The 24938-nt window shown below is 47.7% G+C and overlaps 1 protein-coding gene across 3 annotated transcripts in view; it reads right to left on the bottom strand.

Moving 5' to 3' along the window:
* Positions 1-22475, bottom strand: part of SLC41A3 (solute carrier family 41, member 3) — a 63145-nt gene extending 40670 nt beyond the window's left edge. Inside the window, exons 1-3 of one of the 3 annotated variants that reach the window (XM_008580124.1) lie at positions 22390-22475; positions 9886-10190; positions 727-834 (exon numbers count right to left, since the gene is read on the bottom strand). In XM_008580124.1, coding sequence (XP_008578346.1) covers positions 727-834; positions 9886-10158 — 381 coding nt within the window. In that variant the 5' untranslated portion in view covers positions 10159-10190; positions 22390-22475. Of the gene's footprint in view, positions 1-726; positions 835-3775; positions 4188-9885; positions 10191-21803; positions 21871-22389 lie in introns of those variants that run through there. The other 2 variants (XM_008580125.1, XM_008580126.1) reach the window with 2 other exon arrangements.
* Positions 22476-24938: the final 2463 nt, after the last annotated feature.

The raw sequence follows: 24938 nt of genomic DNA, 5'->3' as shown, positions 1-24938 counted from the left end.
ATCCCACCTCTCTCTCCGTCCAGCACCCCACCCCACCCCCACCCTCTGCACATCTGCCACGTTGCTCTTCTCAGTTCCTTGAACACACCATACCTCCCCTTGCCACAGTCCTTTTCACAAATGGGATGTTAAATGGACAACAGAGAAAGGAAGCGGCCATTCCGTGTATCAGAAGGAAAAGGATTTCAGTCTCCTGGGCCAGCTGGGAAGGAGTGGGAAGAGGTGGCAAAGCTAGGAACCGTGCTGGTTAGAGGAAGACACCTCCAGTGATGGGGTATTCAGGGCATCATTGGGGAGAACAGAAACCGCTAACAGGGACTGTTAACTTGGGTGATTAAAACCCTTCCTGTCTCTCTACAAAATTCACCATTGGGACCGCACAGCTTGTAGGGCTTCGCACATTCGGACTGTGAAGGGGCCAGGCTCAGGATGCATGTGCTGTGGGGTGAGCAGGGTAGCAGCAGACTCAAGGGCCAGGGACATTCAAGACCAAGGGACAGGCAGGCTGAGGGAGAAGTGAGGTGCACACAGGGCTTGGCTTGGCCAATCTAGCCATGGAAAAATGGGATGGCAGGCTGGGAGGGTGACCAGGGACAGCACTATGAGACAACAAAACCTGACAACTCTGTCTTCAGAGAACCCAAGCCCCCATCCATGAGCCTCTGAGGAGACCAGAGTGGGGAGCACGTCCATCCCAGGGGGCCCTAGAAGCAGGCGTCAACTTACAGCTGTGGAGAGCCGAGACGCCAGCGTCATCTCCAGGTTCCCCTTCAGGCCCACCAGGGGCGGCACCAGTGTCAAAAGCTCTCTGACCTCCATGAACACGGGCCAGTGCTGATAGGAAAAGAATAGGTGGTGAAACACACATTGGCATATTTCTGGAAATTTCTTGAGAGAAACTCCCATAATTTCTTATAAAATGAATAAGTAAGACTAAGTACTTTCTTAAACGACTTTCAACTAAACACAAAATCATGATGAAGCTATGAAATCTTCTTAATACCATTTAGTGGAGTTGCACCAGCATCACAAGCAAGCCCCTCTTTCTCTGGCCCTGAGTGGATGGGAAAACGGGGGACTGGGCCAGGTCAGAGGCCAACTGCTGTGTCCAGCCTGCAGTCAAAGTATGGGGGATTTCTCATAAATTGGGAAACCTGGTAACACCTGGCGAGACCGTCTGGGGCTCAGGAGTGACACTGCTTTCACTGGGCCTGCAAACCACAGGGCACCACAGGCTCTGCCCCCCTCGGCTGCCAGGCACTGAGGCTGACAGTAAGTCAACACTGAGCACCTTGTTGGGCTCTGGATTTTTCAAAACAGAAAAATCTATCTGATAGAGACTCTATGCCTCTAGCAAGCAAATAAATAAATATATAAATAAATAAAAGAATGAAAGGGATGCACATTTCAAAAAAACTGAAAGACAAAAGAATCATTTTCACCTCCAAGAATAAATTTTATCGTTTAACATGTAATTAGATGTTCCCCTAAGTCAGCTTTTAGTATCCCATCCGACCGTACTGATTTATTTGGTCTGCCTGGCCCCTATAGATATCTGTGACCCCTACCCTAGAGACTCCTCCTGGTTTTGGAATTCTAGACCTAAAAACAATTCCCTGCTGTGTCAGTGAGGAGACAGGCAGCCTGGGGTCTTTCTCTGTCCCCTCAGACAAGTGTGCAAAGGTATACAAATCCACATGGCCTCTTGGGGACCCAGGACAGTCCCTGCGAGCAGCCTGGCCACGTCTTTCCAGGCACGGGGGTAAAGTCATTGGGCCAGAGGCCTTTAAGGCACCTTCATGCTCTCAGATCAAAGAAAGATGATCCATTGTTTACAGCTCCCTCTCTCCTCAATTTCCCCCTTTACCCTATCTATGAAGCTATGAAATTCATATTCCAGTCCCAGCCCTGATGGAGTTCTGAGCCTGCCCTCAGCTCAGATTCCAGGGGAAAACCACTTCTTGGGTGAGGGGGCAGTGCCTCCCTGTCCTCAGTGCAGCTGTCCTCTCAGCCCTGCAGCCTCCAGAGCACGGGTGGGGCTCCCTCCACACTGTGACCGGCTGACCATCACGCATGACACCGTGCTTCCAGGTAGCAGCCCCCGCCACCCTCTCTGTGGGTGGCACAGTCCTCCCTGCAGTGTGTCTGAGGCAACTGCTCTGCCAGGCACAGCTCTGCACTCTCTCCCTCTGGCCTCCACTGTGGCTCCTCTGCCTCCTCCTGACCTCTCAGTACTGACTCTCCTGCAGGCTGCATGCTTGGTTCCCCTTTCTCCCGACCTGCTCCCTTCCAAGGCCTGCATTACCTTCCATGCACACCTCGTGCCATGCTCAGGCGTGCTGAGAGGAGGGATGTCTTCCTGTGCTCTACCTTGAGCGAGGTCCCAGTTGTAAAGGACTGCAGACCAAGTAGGGACAATTGACAGGACAGAGGGGCTCAGGGTTGTGCTCCACACAAGGCAACCGTGGAAGAGGTCAAAAAGGGAAGACTCAGGACCCGGTGGCCTTAGGGAAGGGGTGACAAGCCCTCAGAGCAACTCCAGAGGTGAAGCTACCAGGGAGAAGTGATGTGTATCCAGGTTGCCACGAGCTTCCTGATGGTGAGCTGGTCGGTATGCAGCCGGCCACCCCAGCTCCAAGAGGGGTTGAGTATCCCGTCCACTGAGGTGTGCAAGCAGAGGCCACCTGGAGGCACCAGGAGCCAGCACTCAGAGGCCAGGTGGCCTGGCAGGAAATGACCCCCCTCTCCAACTTGGAGACAGGCGCACAGGGAGATGCTGGGTGGCCTTTAGGAAGGAGATGCCATGTCCACTTAAGAACATGAAATGCTATCTAGATGTTGTCGTGGGTTAAAAAATTTATTTAAGGGGCTGGTCAGTTAGCATGGTTAGTTAAAGCACAATGTCATAACACCAAGGTCAAGGGTTCAGACCTCCATACCAGCCAGCCACAAAAAAAAGAAAAAGAAAAAAAGTGAAAAGGAAATAGTTTTCATAGATGCACAGAGAAATGTTGATAGAAATTATGGACACCCTTCCTGTCACTTATGCATATTTTCTAGTTTCTCCAAAATAACACACTAAATCTATAATAAGCATTTAAGTAGACAGAGCAAAAACCCCTCAATCATTCAAACACGTTACTTGAACCAAGCCCAGGGTATAAACAAAGAGGAGTGAACACCTCTCAGCAAACACCTCTACCAGATGGAGGCCGCCACACCTCTTGCTCGCCAGCACCTGCCCCAGGCTCTGAGCCTCGTCCTTCCACCAAGGAGCTGCACAGGGATCCTGGCGGGGTGGGCCCATCACAGCTCTGCCTGGAGCCAGCAATAACTGTCACCCAGGGGAGACACAACACACACGCACCCAGTCATCTGGTCCTCACAACTCTGTGGGGTGGCTGCTTTCATTAACCCTGTTTTACAGATGGGGAAACTGAGGCAGAGAGTGACTAAAGAGTCCCCTCCACTGGTGAGAGGCAAACCCCACCTACCGAGCCTGCATCCAGTGAAGAAGTGGTTTGAGCTCTCTGGGCCAATGAAACTCACACAAGGTAACTTGTGGAGGGTGGTAGAATCTTCACCTCTCTGTGGATCTCAGACACTGAGGTACCCAGTGCATCTTCTGCCAGCTTCCCTACACCAGGACTCCTGGGCAGGAGGTCGAGCTCAGGGATGCTGCCCCACACTGGAGGTCCCACATCCTCAGCCTGCCCTATCTGGTTCCTACCCCCACCCCCACCATCACCACCCCCTCTTGGCCGCCCTCACGCACTTGGACGGTGTTCATCACCAGGCCAGTCGCCATCATGCCCAGGCCGGAGAGCAGAACAGGCAGCACAACCTGACACGCAATGCTGAGGGAAGTCTCAGGGAAGACCCCATTGGGGGATCGGGTGATCTCACAGCTGAAGCCTCGCAGCTTCTTGCCATGAAAGCGAAACTCCAGATTCAGCTGGGTGACCGCCATCATCAGCCGTCCAGCACATTCGCAGCAGTAAGAGGTCCGAGCTGGGTGCCTCCTGTCCTCTCTCCTCCTCGTCCACACCAGGATGATTTTCTGAACGAGTCCACACAAATGGAGGCTTCCCAGTTGCCAGGTGCCCTGTGCCTGTGGAGGGCTCCCCAGTGTCCCCTCAGCCAAGGGCCAGAGCAAACAAGGGAGGAACAAAGGCCAGTGTGACTCAGAGCCTTTGCCAGCTCCTCTGTCCACTCCCCACAGGTCAGGTTCTCCGCAGACAGCAGCTGCCTGTCAGCTGGGACCTCCCTCTGCTAGCCTGCACGGAGGCTTACCGTCCCTCGGCCCTGACCTTGACGGTGTCCAGCAGCCCAGCCCACACTGGCTCAGGCGGGACAGGAGACAGAGCTCACGTGGGTCCTGGCCTTGGGAAGCACTCACGCGGAGGCCTGCGCCTCTCTCTGCACGTGTGCCCTGGGCCGCTCTACTTGGCAGAGAAGGGCCTGGAGAGATCTCCACACGAAGGACCTTCCTCACGCCAGCTCTACAGGCCCAAGGAGATTTATTCCTCAAGGTCAAGCAGTCTGCGGGTCCCCAAGAAGAAGGGGCTCATGGCCATAGGAAAAGGCTGTGTTCATGGAAGAAACGTAGCCCTGTTCTGTCTTGAAGGCCTGGAAAACTTTTAAACATGCTTCCAAAGTGACCTCACTTTCTTCTGCTTCAAAGGTCAGACCCAGTCCCGCTGACCACCCCCTGATTCAGGGCAGAAGGGGCTGGGGAGCCTCCTTTGACTCCCAGGATTCTGTTGCTGGGCATGTCCCCTGTGCATTCCACAGGTGCCAGGAACAGAATGTTCAGGCCCAAGGGCAGACCAGAGCAGGGACAGAGGCCACAGCCAGCAGAAGCCCAAAGCTGAGGGTCAGACTCACACCTACTGACTCCAGGGGCACCTGCCTGGTCTAGGGCTCACTTCCGATTCCTAAACCATCGCCCTCTCGGGCATCAGATAGTCTACCCCACACTCAAGTCCAAACCCCTTAGCCTGGGGTCCACAGCCCTCGCCAGTCTAGATCCTGCTGACCTCCCGACGAACTCCAGCCAAACTTCCCCAGCAACTGCTCCCTTAAGCCCCTGGTGCTCCTGTCACTGTGCCTTTGCTCATGCCTTCACTTTCTCATTTGGCAGACACTTCTGAGCCCTCAGAGGGCCAGGCCCTGAACTGCCATGGTACCCTCTGCACTGACAGCCACAGCTTCTGTCCCTGTCCTCTACTCAGCAATGGCTTGACCAGCAGGACACAGTGGAAGAGATGCTGTGCCAGCCGGTTTCTGGGCCTGGATCTTAAGAAACTGACAGCTTCCCCTTCCTACCTCTCTGGTGCTCCTGCTTGGAGCCCAGCTACCACGCTGCAAGGAAGACCAAGCACTCACACTGAGATGCCACACGCAGCGATCTGACAAATGGCCTCAGCTGAGGTCCCAGTCAGCCAGCAGCAACTTGCTGGCCGGGCGAGTAAGCCCCTGGATGGGGCCAGCAGCCAGCATGCCACCCGCAGATGCTGCACACAGCCATGCTCACCGAGCCCTGCACCGACTGCCACAACTTTCTGGTGTGCTTTGTCACATAGCAGTAGATGACTGGGACACTGGGGAACCTCATCCCCACCTGATTTTGCTTATTTCAGATATACCAAAAACTCCCAAATCTCTTTCCAGCCCAGACCTCTCCTCTGAGCCCTCAGACACATATCTAGGACAAGGACCTCAAACTCATCCAGTCTTTTATGACCATTTCTTCCAAACCTGCCTCCACCAGCTTCCTGCCTCGATGAGTGGTTCTGCCAGAAACGCAACCCCACATCCACCCTGCCTATCCCCAGATCTTTCCCACTTCTCTTCCCTCTGCTCCAGCCCATGGACACTACCTTCACCATGACCCTCATCACCTCTAACCCATCCCCCTGCCCAAACCGCTGCATGCTCCTCACATCGGCAACCCTTACGTTTGTGTACTCTAAGGAAGCTGCGTACTCAGATATCCTCATGGCTGTCAGCTCATTCCTGAAAAAGAGCCATTCGAGGACCTTCACAATCTGGTCATGGACCGCACGCCACAGAAGCACTTCCTAGAGACCCCCACGTGGGCTGTACCTGTGTCCCCCACCCCTTTTGCAGGCCAGCTGAGATGCCTCCTCATCTCTGAGGCCTCCCAGTTTCCCAGCCCCAGCCTGACAACTCTATCCCCAAAGATCCCCAGGAACTCTTTCTGAACCTCTCTGAAAGCAGGTGCCACATCAGCCTAACCGCAGGAATGTCTACTCCCACTTCCTTGAGTGTGCTCCTCCTCCTGAGAATGCAACAGGTGGAAATGCAGGACAGTGCCCATGGCCTGCCTCTGCACCTCGGCTGGCTGCTCAGCTCCTCCTGCTCCTCAGGCAGGCCTCAGCAGGTCGCCTAGCTTTGTGTTCCTCACAGACCTCACCGTGGTCTCGCACTGATGCATCACTCAACCAGGAGCACTGCTAGGGCAGTGCCTGTCTGTCACATGCACCCCAGCTCCAAGCACAGTGCCCGGATCTGGGCATACAAGGTACATGTTGCCTGAATGCATGAATGAACAAATACGTCAACAGAATTATAGAAACAAAGAGGGGAAAAACCCAGGCAGCATTTCCTGGGTTGAGTGGTGTGAGGCTGAAATGATGGTACTGCTGCTGCCTGGACGTCTGGTGAAGAGCCAAACTGCAAGTTCCCCTCCTGACTCTGCCCCATGGATAAGGTCCCCAGCCAAAAAACCCTCCTGCTCACAGGGCGGACACTGTTCCTCATCCCTGAAGGGCAGGCTGCAATCCCTGCCAGCCATGGGACTGTTCAAATGCACCAATCACGTCCTCCAGGAGCCAGGGGCTGCCACCCTCCCATCACTACAGGGCCTGCCTCCCACAGTCCTGCTGGTTTGTGCTGCTCCCAAGGGCAAGCTCCTGTGCAGCCCGCGGGGCATCCAGTGCCCTCTTCCCCAGGCTGTGAGCATGTGGGTCAATAAGCAGCTGTCATCTCACCTGTCCAGTGCTGGTGTCGTGTTCACCATCCCCATAACCCCAGGGGATCCGGAATCCCTCCCTCACCAATGGGGTGAAGAGGAGACAATCAAACAGGTTGGCCTTATCCGCTCCCACATTCCCTACAATCTCTCTGGCCTCACATAACTTCCCTGTAGGCAGCCCGCTTGCCCTCCTAGGCTTGCTGGGCTGCTGTGATTTTGTAAGGCCATGACCCCTGCTTCAAGACACTCCCTGTTCTTCACAGCATGTGTACAAAATGCTCATCCCACCCCACCCCCATGTGGCCCAGGATTCCTGACCACTGCACCTCCCTTTCTCATCTCCTGGAGACTTTTGGCATTCCTGCCTGGTCCCTGAATTCCAGTGAGTAATTCTGCTGGAGTTTAAGAAAAGGAGATTAACTTGTGTGAGCCCGGTCTTGCCAGGTGAGCCCTTAGTAGGGAGGAGATGCTTCCTGAAGTCAGAGATGGAGGAGAGAGTGTTCCGTGAAAGGGAGGTTTCTCCACTGCTGGCTTTGAAGATGAAAAGACCATGTGGCAATAAATAGGAGTGGTCTCGAGAAACTAAGAGCAGCCCCCACCTGACAACCAGCAAGGAAATGGGAACCTCAGTCCTACAACCACAAGGAACATAGACATAAGGAGGCAAATTCTGACAATAAGAATGAGCTTAAAAGTGGATTTTTCCCTCAGAGTCTCAAGAAGAGGACTCTGCCAGGCCAGTGCCTGGATTTCGGCCTTGGAGAAACTAAGCACAGACCCACCTACACTGTGCCTGCACTTCTGACTGACAGAACTGTGAGCTATCTGCTGTTTCAAGCTGCTAAGTTTGTGGTAAATTGTTATGCAGCAATAGAAAACTGATGCATGGACCAAGGATTGCAAAATCTTCTGACTTTTAAAGAGGAGCTGAATATATGGACTTCTGAAGAAAGCTCCCATTTAAGTGTTTGCAACTAACTGAACATTAACCAGCCCAACACACTCCCTACAGACCAGCACCATGCCTGATGGCCAGCTCTGAGACACATATGCAGAGATGGTGGCAGGGGGGTTTCCCTTATGTTGTACACTCCTTAATCTCTAACATGTGTGCCCTGTGCAGGCCCTTGCAGGGTGGGGACTTGTAGAAGAGGCAGCTTCTGTTTCTAAGGAGAACACAAGTTCAGAGCCTTAAAAGAAAAATTATGAATTTGACTACATTTTAAAAAAAAATGCATGCATGCACAGCAAAAACCACCAAAAGAAAAGTCAAAAGATAAATGGAAAAAATAAGAAACATATTTATAATCCATATCACAATTAAAGGACCAATATCCCTAATATATAAAGAGCCCTTAAGCAACAATGAGAAAAAAGACTACCACTCCATAGAAATTCTGAGCAAAGAATACAAACAAATTTCAAAAGATACTTTGCCCATAAGAAATGCAACTGCACCACAATGAACATTGTGGGAAGCAGCTCTCAGTGGTGGCCCCCATTGATCCCTGCCTCTTGGTACTGATGCACTCATGTATCCGCTTCCCCTGGAGTATGGGCTGAGCCCAGTGACCTGCTTCTAGCCAAGAGAAGCAAAGCTGAACAGATGTCACTTCTGTGACTGTTTCCTGTTCAGACTGCACACTTTGGTGAAGCAGGCACCACACTGGAGATGCCCACTTGGGAAGAACTAAGGCTGACCTCGGGGCAAAGCAGTAACTGAGGTCCTCAGTCCAACAACCCGCCAGAAACTGAACCATGAGAATGAGCTAGAAGATGACCACAGCCTCAGGAGAGACCCTGAAGCAGAAACCCCAGATAAACTGCACCTGGATTTTTGACCCACAGCAATCGTGAGATAATAAATGTGTGCTGCTTTAAGCTGCTAAGTGTTGGGTAACTTGTGAGGCAGCAACAGAAACTAATACAATGAAATGCAGTTGCCCATCTATCAAATTGTTAAAGATCAAAAAGGTTGAAAATAAACTCTGTCGATCAGTGCTGGAGAACAGGCATTCCACTATGGTACTGGAGGAAGTGTAATGGTTCCACCTCTAGGTAGGCAAATTGGTGGTGCTAAAGTCACAAATGTACACACTCTTTGACCCAGTAATTCTACCTGCAACAATTTATCCTACTGATTTACTCACACACCTGTAAAATGACTTACATCAAGACTATTCATTGAAGCATTTGTTAGTAATACTATTTTAAGCTGTTGTTATTGACTGAATTGTGTCTCCCCCAAAATTCTTATGTTGAAGTTCGAACATTTTTGGGTGACAGTGTCCTTAAGAGATGGTTAAATTAAAATTAGGTCACTAAGGTGGCCCTGACCCAATCTGATGGGTATCTTTATAAGAAAAGGAGATTAGGACACAGACACACAGAAGAGGGCAGACCACATGAAGACACAGACGGAAGACAGCCATCTAGGAGTGAAGGAGAGAGGCCTCAGGAGAAACCAACCCTGCCCATGCCTGGATCGTGGACTTCCAGCCTCCAGAACTATGAGAAAAGAAATCTCTGTTTTTTGAGTCACCCAGTCTGTGGTACTTTGTTATGATAGCCTGAGTAGACTAAGACAGTTGTTAAAAGTACATCAGAAGAAAAAGTTAAATAAATTTTGGTATATTTTTACAATGGGATCATGCCATGTCTGAAACCCAACCTCTTAGATATTTCAACTGCATGAGCTAATAAATTGTCTTTTTAAGCTTAATTTGGAAAAAATCAAGTCTCTGTTACCAGTAACTAAAAGGATCTTGCCCAATATACAGAAAAAATGGTATTTGAGGCAGCCCTGACCCATGACCTTCAGGCTGAACCCCATGTGTAACTGCTTGCTTTTTGGGCTGACAGTAGACAGTTGAGTTCCCTCTTACCTGGAAATAGTTCAAAAGCATGCCAGCCCAGGACAGCCCCAGGCCTGCAAACAAGAAAGGCACTGCCACCTGAAGGCCAATGGACAAGGCGGTCTCCCTGCTGGGCTCAGTCTCCAGTGGTTTGGGGGCCACCCGTGGGCTCTCAGACACCCTCAGAAGTCCATCTTCTGAGGCTGTAGGGGGTGACCCTGTGCTGAGGGTGTGTGGCAGCCCCAGTTCCTCTGGCCTACCACAGCCTTCCAGCCTCCGTTGTCGGATCTCTGTCCCATCCATCTGAGCACAGCTGAGCCCCCGGCAGCCCTAACCTGGGAGACACAAAAGAACAGGGATTGTAAGACAGAATTCCTGACTTCTGTGGGCCCTACAACCTGTAAGCTCTCAGAACCTCTGCCCAGAGGTCACATCATTCCATCTGATCTGTAGCCCTTCACTCAGTGCCTGTTACACAGCCTTCTGCAACCCAATTTATAAGTTTATTATTTAAAATGCACATGGGTGAGAACAAAACATGCATGCAGGAGAGACTGTTAGATGTATATGAATTGATGCAAGCAAATTCCAAAAATGGAGGAGTAAGCACCTCTGAAAATTCTCTCCTCCATAAAAGCAATAAAAAAAACTAGCAAAACTGTCAGAATCAACTTTTTCAGAACTCTAGAAATTAATCAAAAGTTTTTAGCAACCTGGGGAATATCTATTCAAGAAAAACTGCTGAATCTCAGCAAGAGCAGTGACATTGTAGCATTTATGACATTGGTGACATTCTAACTTGCCTCTGTCCCACTGCCTGCACTCCAGCTCTGCTGTAGCCTTGAAAACTAACAGTCCACAACTGTGGTGAGAATTGGCAGCTTGGAGGACACACAATGGGGCTCTTTCAAATCCCCATTCCCAAAGAACTGCCATTATTTGACCCATCTGGGGTTTCCTGGAAGACCCTACTAGTAGGGATGTCTGTATTTTTACCCAAATTGTAGTTAACTTAGTGCAAGAAGCCTTTGCTCTGAGGGGTGTTAAAAGGAAACAATTACAGGCACATCTGTTTGCCTGCTGTTGGTAATAGCGGGGGTAAAAAATAGACTAATGACAATGCTTAAAAGGAAAAGCTGGGGAGTGAGGTGTCCACAGGAATATTGAAAAGTTCCCACACACTCTGGGACTCCAGAAGGCCACAATGCACAGTGCAGTGCTCACACCCAGGCCTGGGCATGAGCTCAGGAAACATCCAAGAAGGTGCCAAAGCTTTCACCCTCTCTGGAGGCTTTGCACAAGCAGGAGGGGACAGCGAAGGGAGATGTGGCAAGCACCAGACTGAACATAAATGGTGCACCCTGATAAATACACAGAGCCCCTTGGTAAACACTGGGAGACTTACTGGTTCCTGGCATGGAGTTCAAGGAAAGCTCTAACCAGTCATCAACTGGCCACTAAGCAGGGATTCAGTGGCCACAAACAACAAAGATGATGTACATTTATAGAATTAGTTCATAAAAGTCACTAAACAAGAAACAACAACAACAAATCCTGGGGAAAGGAAATAATCTCATTTCCAGAGTTGCACATTACGTAAAATGTTCAGTTTTCAACAAACAAATATGAGACATGCAAAGAAACAAGTATGGCCCATACATAGGCAAAAAGCAATTAATAGAATTTGTCCCTGAGGAAGTCCAGGCATTGGTCTGACTAGACAAAAACCTTAAATTGACTATTTTAAATATGTTAAAAGAACTTAAAGAACCATATCCAAAGAACTACTGGAAAGCATGAGAATGATGTCTAGTCAAATAGGGAATATCAATATAGAGATAAAATTAATTTTTAAAAGTAACCAAATAAAAATTCTAGAGTTTAAAAGTACAAAAACTGGAAAGTAAAATTCCCTAGAGGAGCTAACACCTGATCTGAGTAGGAAAAATAAAGAACCACTGAACTGGAAGATAAGTCAAGGGACATTATCAGGTCTGATGAATGGAAATTTTTAAAAATGAAGAAAAATAAATAGGGTCTCGGAGAACTGTGGAATACCATCAAGCATACCAACATAAGTCCCAGAAAGTAAGGAGAAAGAAAAGGAGACAGAAGAGTATTTGAACAAATAATGCGCAAAAATTTTCCAGATTTGATGAAAAACATTAATTTTTATCATTAATTTCCACATCCAAGAAGTTTAACAAATTCCAAGTAGGACAAACTCAAAGAGATTCACACCAAGACACACCAAGACTCTTGGAAGCAGAAAAAGAGCAGCAGCTCATCATGCACAAAGGACTCTCAGTAAGATAAACAGCTCATTTTTCATCAGAAGCCACAGGGGCCAGAGAGCAGTGGGATGACATTCCATGTGCTAAAAGAATAAAACCGTCAACCCAAACTTCTATTACCTGAAAAATTATCCTTCAAGAATGACGGAGAAATTAAGAGATTTCCAGATAAACAGACACTGACAGCATTGATCTCTAGCACACATGCCCTGCAGGAAACACTAAAGGGAGACAGGCATTCAGGCTGAAATGAAGGGTCTGAGACAGTAGCTCAAATACACATGAAGAAATGAAGAGCACCAGGGAAGGTAACTACTAGACAAATATATATAAAAAGTATAGATGTATTTTTGTTAGTATCTGTTTTTTCTGTTATCTGATTTAAAGCCAACTGCATAATGCAATTTTTATAAATCTGTGTCAATGGGCACATAACAAATAAAGATGCAATCTGTAAGACAATAAGAGCACAAAGAGGGAGGGAACAAACCTATCTAGACACAAATTTTTTATATACTAGTGCAATTAAGTTACTATTAATTCAATCTACAATATTATACACTAAAGTGCTAATTGTAATCCTCAGTGCAAGCACTAAGAAAATAACAAAAAAAAAAAAGAAAAGAAATGACAAGGAAATAAAAATGACACACTAGAAAAAAACTGTTTAATACAGAGCTATGCTAAATACCCTAAGTGATTCAATGTCTAGTATATGCATGTACTGAAACAACACACTGTACCCCACAAATATGTACAAATAAACATGAAAAAGAAAAAACCTATTTAATACATAAGGAAGGAGTAATGGAGAAATAGAAAAACAATGAAAAAAAGGCATAAGACTTATAGAAAACAAATAGCAAAATGACAAACAAATCCTATCTTATCAATAATTACATCAAATGTAAATGGATAGCTTGGAAGGGTTTTAAGAGATATATCATATAGTCACCAAAGAAAGCAGGAGTGGCTTTACTAATAACAGCCAAAACAGACATCAAGACAAAAATTGTTATCACAGACAAAGGATAGTTGATAATAAATGAGTCAATCAAGAAGACAAAACAATTATAAACATGTATGTACCTAACAACAGAGTCCCCAAATACATATTAAAACCTGACAGAATTGAAGGGACAAAACAATAAGTTAACAATAATAGCTGAAGACTTTAATACCCCACTTTCAATAATCGATAGCACAATTAAACAGAAGATCAACACAAAAACAGAGAACTTTAACAACACTATAAACCAATTAGATCAAACAGACATCTATACAACACTCCACCCCACAACAGCAGAATACATGTTTTTATCAAGTGTACGTGGGACATTTTTCAGGATTGACCTATGTTAGGCAAGAAAATGAGTTTCAATGAATTTAAAAGGATTGAAACCATACAAAGTATGTTCTCTGACTACAATGGAATAAAATTAGAAATCAGTAACAGAAGGAAATTTAAGAAATTCACAAACGTGGAAATTAAGCAACATGCTCTTAACTAATGTGTCAAAAAGGAAATCAAAAGAGAAATTTAAAAATTCTTTGAAATGAATGAAAATAAAAATACAGCATACTGAAATTTATGGGATAGGGTGAACACGGTGTTTAGAGGAAAACTTATGGCTGTAAATGCCAATATTTTAAAAAAGACCTTAAATTAATAAGTTAATCTTCCACCTTAAGTAACACAGAAAAGAGGAGCAAACTAAATCCAAAAAAATAAATAAATAAAGTAGAAGGTAGGAAGCAATATAGACTACAGTGGTAATAAATGAAATAAAGAATTGAAAACCAACAGAAAAAAAATCAGTAAAACCAAAAGTTGGGTCCTTGGAAAGATCAACAACATTGACAAACCTTTAGCTAGACTGATCAAGAAAAAAAGAAGGAAGACTCAAATACTTAAAATAAGAATGAAAGAGAAAATATTACCATCAAACTTACAAAAATTTAAAAAATTATAACAGAATACTATCCAGTGCGCCACCGGGCCGGCCCGCCCCTGCGTTTCTTATGAGCATGAGTGACTTGTGAGTTGTGAGCCATGAGGTACAGGACGTGAGGAGCAGGTGCCTCCGGTCAGCAGAGGAGCTGCCAGGCCTGTGAGGAAGGGAGCAGGGGGAAGCCTGCCAACTTTATGGGGCACCCTCCAAGGTAGGAAGGGTCCCCATCCACCCAGTCTGGAGAGCCTGAGCCCAGGCAGGATCAGCTTGGCTCACAGAGGCAATAAACAACCAAAACAAAGGTGAGACTTGTGTGTTCTGATGCAACTCCCACCTTCCTAAAGGACTCTCTGGCCCCTCCGGACACTTCCACCCACCCCACCCACTCCTGAGAACCGGTGCTGCTGCTCTCCTGATGGTCAATGTCCAAGTCATTCAGTCACTCCTCAGAAGGTGAGGGCAGGAACCCCCTGCTGCTCCTTCCCAGGCCTCTTGTCCTCACCTCTCCTGCAGACCCACCACTTTCTTGAAATTCCTCTCACAATGTCTGCAGCAGTACTGGTGCACTGAGTCAGGCTCACCCTCGAGGCCAGGCCGTAATGGAGAGGCAGGGAGCAGAAAGAAAGGAGAGGAGGGGGCTCTAATTCTGCCACTACCAGGGGGAACCAGGACCACACTGAGCTAGCAATGGGTTCTCGGGTCCCCATTCTGCTTCTCTGTGTGGCTCCCCAAGATCCACCGGGAGGAAGGCTATTTAGCAGAACAGGGTTGGGGTCCTCGGGTCCCCACAGTGCCAGATCCTAATCTCTTCAGAAAATACCAGACACAGCTATGATGACCTGTGTAGTGCTCCTTCATCTCCTTTAGTCCTCACAAGACCCCAAGAAGGTCACACTATTATTGCCCCCTTTAAACAGAAGAGGAAACAAGGGTTAAAGAGGATCAGGAGAGACAACCCCTCCCCTGTGCCCTGGAGCCACCTGTGCCCTCTCAAGGAGTCCCACCCATCCAGGATCTCCTCTCTTCTGCATCCTCGGTCTCTCCCCTGCACTTCTATGAGATCATCTGACGAGAAAAGGAACTAGCTCTAGGATCTGCCTCTAAAACACTGGAGACATCATCTCATCCAGAGAGACTGGCCCTTATTAAAAAGAACAAGAATCACAAATGCTGGCAAGGATGTGGAGAAAAGGAACTCTATACTGTTGGTGGGACTGTAAATTGGTGCAGCCATTATGGAAAACAATATGAAGTTTCATCAAACAATAACAGATAGAACTGTCATACAATCCAGCAGTCTCACTGCTGGGTATGTATCCAAAGGAATGGAAATCATCATGTTGAAGGGACACCTGCACCTCCATGTTTACTGCAGCTCTATTTACAATAGCCAAGAGCTGGAACCAACCTAAATGTCCGTTGTCAGACGACTGGATAAGGAAAATGTGGTGGTATATACATGATGGAATACTACTCAGCAATGAAAAAGAACAAAATACTGCCATTCACAGCAACACGGATGAGCTTGGAGAAAATTACGTTAAGTGAAATAAGTCAGGCACAGGGAGAGAAATACCACATGCCCTCACTCGTAAGTGGGTGGTAAGAAGGAAGAAAGGAAGGAGAGAGGGAGGGAAGGAAAGGAAAAGAAAAGAAGAGAAAAGAGAAGAAAAGAAATAAAAGACCACAATAATACGCTGAACTTTCAGAAGAAGAGAACAAATCTATGGTTACTAGAGGTGGGAGGGGGATTGCGGAGAGACCAGGTAAGGGTAAAGGGCATAAAGAATAATTACAATTTGTAATAATGGATATGCTAATAATGTTGATTTGATCTAGACATGCTGTACACAGGTGATGGTAGTCATGGTTGTACCCCCCAAATATGTATAATCAATTACGCTTCAATAATAAATAAATAAATAAAACACTGGCCTTGACCTCAAGCTACTCTCTAGCTCTCACCCCATTTCCCTTCTCCCCTTCACAGCAAAATCACACAAAGAATCATCCCCACTGTGTATTTTCCCCTCCCTTTCTCTCTTCCTGACACAAACTGCTCCTGCCGAGGCCAGTGTTCACCTGCGCAGTGGCACTCCAACAACTCCCCCCAGGACCTGGGTGCAGCCGACTTTTCAGCCAAATCCATTGTGGTGTGAGAGATTCTCAAGGATTGAGAATTCCCCAGTATATCCTTTCCACGTCCCTGTCCCTGCAGCTACCCTCCCCAACCTCTATCTGCATGTGACTTCATCCTCATGCTCCTTTTCATCTCTCTCAATACTCTTAAGAACAACGCCCCTGTTCCCATTTCTGAAATTAGGTGTACTTGGGAGCTCCCTCCTGTAAATGTAGCAGAACTATGACCAACTCCTCCTGCTAATGCCCCATAAGACATCCTGCCCTCCTTCCCCAGTTAGAATGTCCCTCTGGAGCCTTGTTGTGCCCAGCATTCTAGAAATAAGGCTATGCTAACAGTGCTCTGGCTGGCTTTCTTTCCTGTGGGTCTCCTTTGAGACCCTTTCTTCTTCTGGCTTAGGCTTGCCAGACTTGGCAAATAAAATGGGACACAGAAATGCTAAAAAGTGATTCACCGTTTATCTGAAATTGGCATTTTCCTCCGCACCCTGTGTCTCAGCTGGCGGCCCTTCCTGGGCTTGTACAGACCACCTCAGTATCCTCCCACCTCAATGGCAGTGCCTTCTCTGTCTCCTTCCTTGGTGCTACTTCTTCCCTGCCTGCCAATGCTGGCATCCCACACTCTGTCCTCAGCTCTCTTCTGTCTACATACAGCCTGTGTCTGGATCTCACCCTGGCTGTGACGTGCTGTTACCTCTCAGATTTGTATCTACAGCTTGGACCTCACCTGAGATCCAGACCTGGAGAGCCAGCTTCCTCCTTGAGTATCTAACAGGCATCTTGGCCATCACAAGTCTAGCACAGAACTGGTGATTTTCCCAATTCTGTCCCTCCCAGTCTCTTCCTTCTCGTAAAAGGCACCATCTGCCCAGCCAGTCAACGTAGGAGAAAGGGCTTGGGGTGGAAGAGGCATGAAGATAAAATCCTTTGTACTTCATACACATCTATATTGCTCAGACTTTTCCCCAATAAATGTGCACTATGTTTTGTATTTTTTAGAACAATTAATGTACAAACAAAAGTAACTGATCTACTATCGTCTATGCATACTAAGAATCACTGTTTCATCATTCATTCAATAAATCATGTTTTATTCCTTCCTTTCATGCCAGGCATTTTCTAGACACCAAGAATACAGTAAAAAGCAAGACACAGAAGTCCTGCTCTCAAGAAATTTACATTCTAGAGGTAGAGATAGAAATAAACAAGCAAACAAATAAATGAAAAAGACAGACACAAGTATGAAGAAAATTAAATACAGTGAACTGACAGGGACTATCTGGGGAAGGTGGAGGGGATGTTTGGATGGATGATTAAGAAAGGCCCTAGAAGAGAGGGTGACAATTCCACTGAACCCTAATTGACAAAAATGGTGCCATCTGTGCAAAGGTCCTGGGAAGAACCTTCCAGGCAGAGAGGGCAGCAAGCACAAAGGCACTCAGGTAGTGACACTCTCAGTGCTGCCGAGGAAGGACAGACGAAGAAGTGAGGTGTCTGAGACCCGTGGAGCAAGAAGGATGGCAGGAAGGGAGGTCAGAGCTGCGAGCAGGGCCCAGCACACGGGGCCTCACAGGACATGCAAGGAGTCCGTGTGTCCTCCTAAGGTGACACACTGGTGAAAGCACTGGAGGTTTGAGCAGGAGGGCAACATGATAATGTGCTATGTTTTCAAAAGACCACCATTGCCTTCCCCACTAAACAGGTTCAGGGCCTGTGAGTGACCCCAGCTAACCTTCATGGAGCCAGAGATTCACCCCAGCAACCCACAGAACACTGAGAAATGATGAATCGTTGTTGTCAGCCCCTAAATTTTGCAGTCCTTTGTTAGGCACCAAAAGATAACTAATACCTTCCTTCTCTGTGATTCCCAAACAGTAAAACCCACCTTTTCTGTGGCTGGGAAAGAATAGAGAGCAGAGGACTGCCAATGCAGGAGAAAAATCTTAGCTACCCACAACACCGTGCACTTGAAGGACACTTGGTTACATGACAACAAATGGCCAAAAATCAACCCTACCCTTAAAAACAAAGATACATTTTCTGGTTCCAACACTTCTAAAAGCAGTCCAAAGAACAGGACTTTTCCCCACTATGGCACCCAAATTTTAGTCTCTAATATGAAGAACAAGAACTCTCGGAGGACAATGAATTCTATAACTTGGGGTGGAAAAAAAATCACAATGGCTCTGGAACATTCTGTTCTTGCCAAAAAAACAAGATGCTTTCAAGGGTGTCAGAAGAGGGGCAAAAATGACAAAGGATCAAAATTGTCAAATAGTGACTTCAGCATCAAATAATAAATATAATATAATTACCACTTTTCAAATTGAATCTGCAAAAGGCCATGAGTATATCATATCAAAAGAAAACAGTAAAAATTCATAGAGAACATATAAAATCAATAAAGAATGAATTAAATAAAACATATAAAATCAATTACCAATTAAAATCAAAACAGGTTGAAACAGCCTATTTTAGATGCTTTCCTTGCTGGCTGGTTAGCTCAGTTAGTTAGAGCATGGTGTTACACCACCAATGTCAAGGGTTCAGATCCCAGTACCGGCCATCTGCCAAAAAAAAAAAAAAAAGAAGCAGCCATCCTTTACTTTAGTAAGGTGGATATGACCGCACAACCAGGTCTCTTGTTAATTCTAGCACATGCATGTTATTCACAAAGAGACAAGTGCATGATTTGTGTGTATAAGAAGGAACAGGCGGACAAGTCAACACAGTGCTAGAAAAAGTAGGAACTGGACCAAGAACAAGAAAACTCAACCAGCACCCATGGTCATAGGATAACCAGGCTGAAGGAGGCTTCAACAGCTGAAGAGCATGGATGGTCAGAAAAGAAAACCAATGAAAAAGAGGTCCCAAAAGCGTTTTCTGAGAACTGGGCAACCAGAGAAACATGAACCATGAAGACTCATTCCATCATCCCCAGGTGAATGAAGCCTCTGGATGACCTCAGTAATGGTACTGAGATTCAGGTAAGACACAAATGAGTTTCCAAATGCACTAAGAATCTACGTCAGGACACGGAGGCAGGTGCTGCCAGCTAGAAAGACTCCAAGTTTCAAGAAAATCAAATCATACCTACAAGAAAGAAATGAATCCAAGAGTCTCATAGTATACCAACTAAAACTGTGTGATAACACAAGCTCAGCCTGAAGACACATAAACTGGAGTGACCCTGGAGTGCATGGCCACACCCCAGTTCCCCCCAGAATCAGTCAGTTTATAACCAGATCCTCCTACAGAGGACATCCAAGTCTTACCCACAGGAACAAAGAGACAGTCTCTGCTTTTTCTGGGCTCCCTCTGCTGGCACAGCAGGGTTAGGACATCCTGAGAAGCCAGGGAAGTAAACAGATTTTTGACCCTAACTCAGGAATTTAAACCCCTAAGGGCTAGAGCACACACATACACATACACACAAAATCAAAAGCAAAAATCAGAGAGAAAAAATGACTAATTCAACTACCCCAAAGTAAAAAGATTCTGTGGAGCAAAATTTCTCAACAAAATTTAAAAGCAAGCAAAAGCCTAGAGGAAAATATTTTGAACCAGTGGAAGAGACAAAGGATGAGTATACAAAAAAATGAACTCCTGCAAATCAACAAGGAACAGAAAAAACAATGGAGAAACAGGCAAAGGATAGGAACAGGAGCTCAGCAGGGGAAATACAGACAGCCCAGACAGCCATCTGAGCAGGGACCAAGGGAAAATGACAATTAAGAGAGGCAGTGAGACGCCTCATCTCCCCACCAGGGGGTGTTCAAGGGCCCTTAGCTTCATCAGGAACATTAGAGCATTTTGTGAGAAGAAGGTGTTCAAATATTACCCGTGTCATTAAAAAACAGTACAGAGAAACAAAGCAAGTCCTCAAGTACGGGCTAAAGGAGGCTCCTATCTGGAGAGTGGGCAGTGGACGCAGGAGAACCTCTGTCCTGCAGCTCAAGGGAAAAGTAGGTGGAGGAAGGCCTTGACCTGAGCACAGCTTCTCCCTAGGGGACATCGAGCAATGTCTGGAGTCATTTCTGGTTGTCATAACAGGGACGGAGTGCTACAGGACAGCCCCCCACAACAAAGAACTACTCAGCCCAAATGGCAGAAACCCTGCTCTAGGGTGGTAGTGGTTAGAGACCCTCCCTCTTGTGAGCAGGCTGTGAGAGGGATTGGGGCCATGGACCATCTGGGGCCACCAGTCACAGCCACACCTGAGTCTGTAGGAGGCCACCGAGTCCCCCAGCTGCCCACATGGGGTGTCTATCCATGTCAGATTGAGGAGGGCAATGACACTATGTCACCTAGATAAATCCTGGTCACCCTGTGAGGCAGACCTTGAACCCGGGCCTCTGGGCACCCGTTCAACACCCCAGTGCGAACACATCCTGCTCTGGGGCCTGGTCACAGCACCTTCTACAAACTATTCACCCAGAGGGAGGCCTCATGACAACTGCAATAGAAAAAAAAAATGGGGAGGCAGGGCCATTTTTGAGCATGCATCCCTCAGGCCCAAAGTCTAGAACCAAAGGTCTCCATTCAGCTGCCCACTGCCTGGCAGCAATGCCACAGCACCTCTGGGTTTTACCTCCTCGACTCCACAGGTGACCTCCAGCTCAGAGGGAATGTTCTGTAGTGGGACCCCAGGACTGGGATCCCAGCTCCTCCCCTTCCTAGATGTGTAACCTTGGAAAAATTAAACTGTGCCTCCATCGCCTCATCTGCCAAATGGGGATAATACGACCTACTGCCCAGGGTTATGAAGATTAACACTCCGCCCTTCCCCACCGCCAATTCAGACTCTTCAAAGCTCTATCGTTTTAAATCAGTGGTTCTTAAACTATGCAGCAGCATCAGAAGCACCAGAGAACCTGTTAAAGACAGGTTTGGGTTTCAGAAGGTCTGGGGTTTTGAGTTTTGGGTTCAGAAGGTCTGGGGCGGGGCTGGAGAATTTGCATTTCCAAGGGAACCACCTACTTAAAAGATTTCTAAAACAGCGAAGATTTTAAAGAGACTTGTCCCACAGGCTCTCCTGGATAGAGGGATATGTGGGGCTCTGAGCAAGACCCCCTGTAGGGGTTTTTCACCGGAGGCTTTTACTGAGTCCACCCAAGCCAGGTTGCTGAGCCCCTGGTGGGGATTAGCAGGAACCTCCCGCTAAGGCAGCGAAGGTTCCCTGGGGTGATGGGGAGTTTGGGGAGGCGGTAGGGGAGTCAACCGTGTGACATCCACAGGGAAATCATGCCCCTGAGCTCCCTGGGGTTGAAAATGAGCAGCCCGCGGAGTGATGGAGACCAGGCCGGATAAGTCCAGACCCCTGGGGCGGGGGGAAGCCGGCCTCGGAGCCGCCTGAGCAGCAGCACCGCCCCGGCCCACCGCGTCCCCGACCGCCTGTCGTGTGCTGCCCCAGGCCACCCCCGACCCCTCGGGTCTACGTCATTTTCAGCGCCCTCTCCCGCCCCGGCCCCCTCTCCAGCGCGACCCCCGTCCTGTGTCCCCCGTGGATCCCCCGGGCACCCACCCCAGTTCACCCCGTCTTCCGCCCCGGGCCCGTGCTTACCCGCTCCTCCCCCGGGCGGTGGCGGAAACCAGGCGGGCTCCGGGGAGGGCCCTGCGGCCCTCGAAGCAGCGGGACGCGCCGCGCGGCGCGGAGGCGGCGCCGGGCCGGGAGCGAGTGGCGGCGCTGCGCAGAGCGGCTGCGGCTGTCGTGCGGCCTTTTACGGTGGAAGGTCGGGGCCCGAGAGCGGACGGAGCAGAACATGGCTCCCGCGCCCGTCCCCCGGTCCACATGGCCCAGGCTGCTTTTCGTTCGGTTTGTCTTTAAATCTATGTCTTTCACCCCCACCCACGCCTTGCTCCTGGAGTAATGCTAAAGCAGCCAAGCGGACGTATTTCATCTTTACGTACTTGAGCATGTCACTTAACAATAAGGTCTGTTTTCAAACATCACCATGATACTATTAGCACACCAGTCGGCCTCAGTGTCCCTGGTTGACACGGGGGTGTCCCAGGCGGGATCCAGAGAGCGACGCCCACAGCCACCAGCCACCGGGCGTCCGACCCAGGGGAGCGCAGGGCGGCTGCGACAGTCCCGTGCGGAGCCCCAGAAATCTCATCAGACCTGGTGAGACACTCCGTTCCGTTACCTCAGCAGAAGACAACGTTGCATGTTAAACAGACGGAGACTCTCCAGCCTGGGAAAAAATTGCACGGGTCTGCTCATGGCACATGAGACGGAGGGAGAGGCCACCTCAGCATGAGCTCGTTACCAGACTGCTTGGCAACCAGCTCGGCCCGGTGCCGCCTCCGGGTTTCTCAGGCACGGTGAAATGCACCCCAGCTTGATGTGAACACAGACCACCGCCTCGCTAAGAGTATGCCCTTGTAACCAAGCCTCTGAGCCTCAGCCAGTCACAGCCACTAACCTCGGCCAGTGGGAGGATGGCACTGACAAAGCATGACCGTAAAGCAAAGGCCGGCTGCAGCCAATCAGGGTGTTTCCATATGTAGCCCTTTTTTTTTTTTTTTTTTTTTTTTTCTGGCTGTAAAAAAGGACTGCAGGAGGGGGGATGGAGCATCCTGAATTATATTTGGTCTGAACTGCTGCCTATTGTGCAATCATTTACTGAGTTCCCAAATAAGCTTTGTTTATCCTCAACCAGGTGATTATTTCACTTCGGTTGACAAGCTCCATGCATGCACACACGTGTGCACTCACACACTTGCCCTATCCCGTTTTTCTGTGAGTGTGCAGCCTTCTTGTTCTATATCTGGTTTCAGTATTGGCCACACACCTCCCCGGGCCCCTGGGCTTCAGTGGGCCATCCTCCAGTGCTCTTCCAGCCAGGCCACCCCAGGGAAGGTCTATGCCTGCTGGGAGCCCAATTCCCACCTCCAGTTTTCTACTGTACTGCAGCTATCTGGAACCTGGGAATTCCCTGTGGCCCCAGGTGTCTTCTAGGATGTGCACCCAGATCAGCACTCCCCGGTAAGAACAGCTTGAGAGACACTCGGTGTGTCTTCCCAAAGCTCCACATGGACCTCCAAGGAGTCCAAAATTTCTACATTTGAACCTAGCCTCCCAAATCGCTGTGAAGGTACATTTGTCAAGGCCAGCAAATAGGACAAAGTCTATTTTACACTTTGTTGGTTTTATTTGTACTTTTCACCTATTTAGATGTATGGTTTGTGTGTCCCCGTTTGTACTCTTGCCCTGGGCTCTGCAAATTTTGTGGTGGGCCTGTCTGGTTTCAATAGAGTAGTGGGTACAAGAAATATTTCATTTTCTTCTTAATTCTAATGCAAGAAAAATAAGCCGGCAAACGTATAATGATAAACGGCAACTAACAGTTGACCTCAGTAGTAGAGAAAACACAGGAATAATGTGAACACTTGGGAAAAGGGGGCCACCAATCCCTGGGTAGTTGCCACACCAGGACACAGAATCCGTTTTGTGGAACCTGGTAAGTGGCAGGCAGCGTGCACCAGTTCCTACAAACTGGTTCAAGCCACACTCTCTCCCCCTCACCCACAGGCAGGTGCAAGTGCCAGAGCATAGGCTCAGGAGTCCAGAGGCCTGGCTGGATTCTACGCAGTGAGTAGCTTGCAAATACTTGCTATGCCAGAACCGTAGCTTTCAGGTAGAAATGAAAGATATGATAGACAGAAAGGATATTTGTAAATGGTAAAGTTCCATGCAATGTTAGGGAGCATTATGAACTGAATTGTGCCCCCCATTCATGGGTTGAATCCCTAACCCCCAAAATGGCTGTACGGTAGTTCTTCCTTATCAACAGGGATAACTTCCAGTGGATGTCTGAAACCAAACCCTGTTTATACTATGTTTTTTTTTCTTATATAGTCAGCCCTTCATGTCTGTAAATTCTGCATTCATAGATTCAACTAACTGCAGACTGAAAATATTCAAAAATTAAAAAAATTAATAAAACAAAAATTAATATAAATAAAAATACAGTACAACTGTTTACAAAGCATTTACATTGTATTAGGTATTGTAAGTAGTCTAGAGATTATTTAAAGTATACAAGAGGATATGCGTAGGTTATATACAAATATATGCCATTTTATATCAGGGACTTGAGCATCCTAGGATTTTGGTATTCGTGGGGGTCCTGGAACCAGTCCCTTGTGGATACTAAGGGATGATGTACAATCATACCTATGATAAAGTTTAATTTATAAATTAGGTGTAATAAGAGATTAACAACAAGAACTCCAAGGTCAAGGGTTCAGATCCCTGTATCAGCCAGACACACACACACACACACACACACACACACACACACACAAACAGATTAACAACAAGAGCACATTCCCCTGGGCCTCCTTTCTTTCAACCCCTAACACATAGTTATACATCGTTGTGCTATTCAGTCATGCGTTACTTAACAACACATATGCATTCTGAGAAATGCACCATTAGGCAATTTTGTCATTGTGCAAACATCACAGAGTGCACTTATAGAAACCTAGATAGTGGAGCTTTCTACACACTGAGGCTAGGTGGTGTAGCCATCATAATCTTCGTGGGCCACCATGACATATGTGGTTGGCGTTGACCAAAATGTCATTATGTGGCTCATGACTGTACAATATTAGGTTAGATCTTGTTGCTGTTGGAAATAAATTATAATGTAGGTGGGCATAGAAAATTGTAGTAGAATTGTAGAAAAAT

The sequence above is a fragment of the Galeopterus variegatus genome, unplaced genomic scaffold (genome assembly GCF_000696425.1).
Source record: "Galeopterus variegatus unplaced genomic scaffold, G_variegatus-3.0.2 Scaffold2031, whole genome shotgun sequence".
NCBI classification, from domain to species: domain Eukaryota; kingdom Metazoa; phylum Chordata; class Mammalia; order Dermoptera; family Cynocephalidae; genus Galeopterus; species Galeopterus variegatus.
This window is presented reverse-complemented; position numbering and strand designations above follow the sequence as displayed.